We start from the raw sequence: 4,839 nt of genomic DNA, 5'->3' as shown, positions 1-4,839 counted from the left end.
GGTGGAATCCATAACCCCCAACCCTATAAATTCTCATAAACGAGCTTCCAATCTGCGTGTGCGTAGTTTTTATGGCGGTTTTTTCACAGTTCGCCAAGAACCATTGCTTGAAGTAACAAAAGTTACAAAACAATTAAAGAGACAATGTATGTGCAGTTATATTCCTTGAAGAAACAAATCTTTAAACTTTTTCTCTTGAAAAAAATTTTCACCCACAAAATTACTTGAAAAAACTACTCCCTCCCATTCAAAATAATAGGCAGGTTTGCGTGTAAAATTTACACACAAACCTACCTATTATTTTGAAAGGGAGGGAATAGTAAATAAGTTTATACTTCTTGAGCTCTAGATTGAAGTGGCTAATTTATGTACAGTTAACAATGTAGAGGTGAGATTCTAGGATTCCTAACTATATTCGACTCTTCTCCATGTGAGATTCTGCTGTTAGTTAGGTCAGATCGGTGCAGCGTGAAACGCGAGTCTTATATATTTATCTTTAAATTGTTCGGTGAAACCGGGATGTGTACTTGGAAACAAAGAATTAGGCCCTCTCCACATGTTAATTATAATTGAATTGGTGGATTAGCTGTCATCATAGGCTTCTCATTAGTTTCTTATTCGACTTTCTAATCCATTTTCACTGACAAAGATTAGTCTCCTTCGATAATGTATAGTTTTGTCTCAACATTTGTGTACGCGTATTTATTTATTCATTCTCAGTATTGTTAGAGACGACCTTTCGTGATTGCTAAGAGAGCTCTAACTTGTTTTTCATCTTGCTTCTCTGATGAAAATAATAACAAACATATTATTATTCTTAAACATTTTTTCTTTTTGTAAACTTTGTTAGTAAATCGAACAAGAGTGCGAGACTAAACTGTAGAATTCTTTCTAAGCTTCCAATAAATAGGCAAGAGAGAGAGAGCTACATCGTTACAAAATATAGGAACAAATGAAAATTTACGAGGGAAATGTCTTTAAAGTAAACCTTACGTGAGATGATTACCTTCAAAATGACCTGCGTAGCTTGAAGTTCAATGGCCTTGTTCACATAAACCCAAATAGCTCGCGTTTATGTCTTAGCTGCATAGCAGCATAGGAGACCATAAAAGATTGCTTTGTTAGCAAAGTCACGCATCACAAATCTAGCACCATTAGCAAGAGAAATAGGGTCAAAGGCACTACCAGTATTGCATTTAGTCCAACCTAAAAGAAGAGGCAACCATTTAAACTAAAGGATTAAGTGTGGGAAGAACAGAAGGAGTTATGGACAAAGCAGGTTCAAGAACAGTATAATGATAATAAGATGAGGTTAGGAGTTCAACGTTATTAGCGATGTCGTACCAATGTCCATTAATTGACATTATAGTTGCATAATTGATATGCGCCCAGTTGTCTTACACAGCCTATATATATAAATGAGCTGGAATTCTGAAGTTCTGTTTATGTCACCAATATTTCTGGAGAAAGGGAGTGATGGAGAGTGCAGTAACTGCTGATGAGATGAATCCGTCAGGCTCAAAGGGGAAGTTGGTAACCGTGTTGAGCATTGATGGTGGTGGTGTCAAAGGTATAATCCCTGGAGTTATCCTCGCTTTCATTGAGGCTGAATTGCAGGTAATGTATATATATCATGATTGACTTTAGTTTTTTCTATTGATTGCTACAAAAAAATTGCAATCCAATCTCTAGAGAAGTTAAAAGTATGGAGAATTGGAGATCTTCACTAATTCATTAATTGATTCGTACATCCGCTAAAGTAGTGTGTAAATGTATGAATTAATGGGTAATGTCATTTTTTTTTCTCATGTTATGTCAACATAGAAACTAGATGGAGAGGTGGTGAGATTGGCCGACTACTTCGATGTTATTGCAGGAACGAGCACTGGTGGCCTGATAACCGCCATGATAACTGCTCCTAACAGCAACAACCGTCCTCTCTATTCTGCCAAGGACATTGTCCCATTTTACCTTCAGCATTCTCCAAATGTATTCCCTAATAAAAACAGGTAATCAATTCCTATTGGTCTGGGATAACCTAGTACTAGAAAAATAAAGCGCCAAATAGCATCAAACAGCCAGTATATGTTTATTTATTTATTTGTGCAGTTGATATTTCTACTGTTATATACGCCAGCTTGTATAATATGTGTAATTTTAGGGAGATTGTTAATAGCACGTTTGGATGCACATTCAAAAGTTGTTTTTTGATTTTTGGAAGTTAAAAAATCAGAAGTCAGTTTGGCAGTAGTATTTCAGAACGACTTCTAGAAACAGAAAAGTCAGCTTTTTGTGAAGCAAAATACTTCTGACTTCTACTTCTGGAGAAGCAGAAGTCATAAACAGATTTGTATCCAAATGCGCTATAAACCAACCAGAAAACTTGCTTTAAGGAGATTAATTTAGCCCCGTCCAAACATCAACATATTTCTTAAACAGTCTTCTGGTGTTACTTATATTTTGTAATCTATTTTTTTGGTGAAAGCAAAAGTACTTGTAGAATCTTAGAATGCCCAGCCATACAATTAAGGACATAATTTTGCTTTCATTTTTATATTTACTATATGCAGTGGGAGAATGCTTGGGTCAGCCGTAAACCTTTTCAGTACAGTGACAGGACCCAAATATAGCGGACACTACTTTCGCTCTCTGGTGAAAAAACTTCTTGGAGATACCAAAATTAGCCAAACATTATCATCTATTGTTATACCTACTTTCGACATGAGGCTTCTTCAACCTATTATCTTTTCAACCAGCGAGGTACGTGTGAATTATACATAGAGGAAGACACTACCGATGTATATTTAACTTAATGAACTATCTTTCTACTAGAAGATGGGTGAAGAATTTTTTATTTTATTTTCCATCCAACGCGCAGGCAAAGAGTAATGCTTCAAAAGATGCTTTGTTATCAGATGTGTGCATTAGTACATGTGCTGCCCCAACGTATTTCCCGTCTCATTACTTTAAAACCAAAGACTCTGAAGGAAAAGTACTCAAGAGATTCAACCTTGTAGATGGTGGAGTTGCGGCCAATAACCCTGTTAGTAAAATGATTAGTCCTACAACTCGAATTTCATTTTAATAAGTAGTTCTTTAAGTTTTGTTTTCTAATTGATTATGTCTCCTATTTGTTACGGTTTTGATGGGGGTATGTGTTGAATGTTAACAGACTCTACTAGCAATGACTTCCATCGCAAACGATTTACTAGATAACAATGAAGACTTAGCACCCATCAGAGCCACAGACTACAGAAAATATATGATCATATCTTTAGGAACAGGAATCACCAAGAATGAAGAAAAATACAAGTCTTCAGTAGTCTCCAAATGGGGTGTTTTAGGGTGGTTGTATGATGGAGGTAATGTTCCTCTTATTGATGCTTTCTGTCAAGCAAGCGCAGATATGGTTGACATCCATGCTTCTACTCTCTTCAGAGCACTCCACTGCCAGGAAAACTATTTACGCATTGTGGTACATATAGCTCATAACCTTCGTCGATCAAATGAGTTAAGGTTTTTAATCTTTAAGATGAAACAATTCTACACTGATTTCTTATGTTTTTCGTTGCATATATATTCTTAGACAGATGAGTTAGTCGGGAATACAGCATCAGTGGATATATCGACGAAGAAGAATATGCAAAAATTGATTAAGATAGGCCAAGATCTACTGAAGAAGACTATGTGTAAGGTTAACTTAGAAACCGGAATTTCCGAGGAGATTGAAGGAGCATGCACCAACGAAGAAGCCTTAATCCATTTTGTTAAGATTCTCTCTAATGAACGCCGGGCTAGGCTAGCCAAATCTGCATTCTAGTATTTAATTTGAACATTTTGTAGTATATGAGAAAATGTATCTTGGTACAGTAGAACCTCCATATAAGAATACTCTAATGGAATAAACTCTATATATAAATAAAAAAATACGGTCCCAGTGTGGCTTAATCTGTCTAATAATTAACTCGCCGGATTGGGATATACCCAAACTAATTATAATGAATAATACAAGATAATGTCATTTGAAAGTAAAATCGAAAGCCCCTTATCCATATATCTTCAGTAATTCCTAATCTTCCCTCAGATTAATTAACACTAATCTATTGAATTAATTAAGTTAATAATGTTAAGCACGTACCCCGTCTTGAATAATATCTACTATTATTTTACAGAGTTTTTAGTTGGCAACCGGGCAACCGGCTGGGCACCAACTCCGTTTTGAATAGCAATACCCAATATATGAAAAATAAAACTTGATAAACCACTACCAGCATTATGACTAACTAACCAGTTCTTCAAACGCTTGAAAAAACATACAGTATCTTCACTGAGCTCCCCTAAGGTAGTGAAAGCTAAAAATCCCAAACCATACCATGTGAAACACATTCATTCAAATGTTAAGCTAAATTTGTTAAGTGAACATTTTGATTATTGTTTTTTTTAGATTTAACTTATGAATTTTGTTAATAAATAGAATTGGAAAAAAATTGGTTTTGAGAATTTTGTAACGAAAATGAATTACTCTTGTCAAACACTTCTCAAAACGGAACTGAACAGGGTTTTGTTGGTTTAACTCTTCGAGTGACAGAAGGGATTGAGAGGTTCAGAACTCAGGTTATAAAAATTCGTCATGCTCGAATATACAACAACATGCCGACCATGCATGGTCGTCATGATCGTGTAATAACAAAATGACGACTTTTAATAGTCAATTAAATGTCGCCATGTTGTATTTATTCCAACCATGCCGGCTAACTACTACTAGACTTCTTTATGGTTATAGTTTCAAAAACATCACGATTAAAAGAAAAAATGGGCATAGGAAAATTGGTATTTTGG

General features: G+C 35.4%; 1 protein-coding gene across 2 annotated transcripts; it reads left to right on the top strand.

The window, feature by feature from the left end:
• Positions 1 to 955: 955 nt before the first annotated feature.
• On the top strand, positions 956 to 3,874 carry LOC113361442 (patatin-like protein 2). Of its 2 annotated transcripts, none has more exons than XM_026604688.1 (6): positions 956 to 1,617; positions 1,825 to 2,009; positions 2,571 to 2,760; positions 2,879 to 3,043; positions 3,173 to 3,475; positions 3,587 to 3,874. In XM_026604688.1, exons 1-6 carry the CDS (start codon positions 1,477 to 1,479, stop codon positions 3,818 to 3,820), a joined length of 1,218 nt encoding a protein of 405 aa, XP_026460473.1. In that variant the 5' UTR covers positions 956 to 1,476; the 3' UTR covers positions 3,821 to 3,874. The 2 variants fall into 2 exon arrangements, with proteins under 2 accessions (XP_026460473.1, XP_026460474.1); XM_026604689.1 differs by having other exon boundaries at positions 3,591 to 3,728.
• Positions 3,875 to 4,839: the final 965 nt, after the last annotated feature.

The sequence above is a fragment of the Papaver somniferum genome, chromosome 3 (genome assembly GCF_003573695.1).
Source record: "Papaver somniferum cultivar HN1 chromosome 3, ASM357369v1, whole genome shotgun sequence".
NCBI classification, from domain to species: domain Eukaryota; kingdom Viridiplantae; phylum Streptophyta; class Magnoliopsida; order Ranunculales; family Papaveraceae; genus Papaver; species Papaver somniferum.
Note: the sequence above shows the minus strand (reverse complement) of the source record. Positions and strands in the feature narration are given on the sequence as shown.

Excerpts from the sequence above, each read along its gene's own strand:
- LOC113361442 (XM_026604688.1), top strand. The coding sequence starts at position 1,477 with ATGGAGAGTGCAGTAACTGCTGATGAGATGAATCCGTCAGGCTCAAAG. Across the intron at positions 3,044-3,172 it reads GAGTTGCGGCCAATAACCCT|ACTCTACTAGCAATGACTTC; the intron begins GTTAGTAAAATG and ends GAATGTTAACAG. Across the intron at positions 3,476-3,586 it reads AAAACTATTTACGCATTGTG|ACAGATGAGTTAGTCGGGAA; the intron begins GTACATATAGCT and ends ATATATTCTTAG.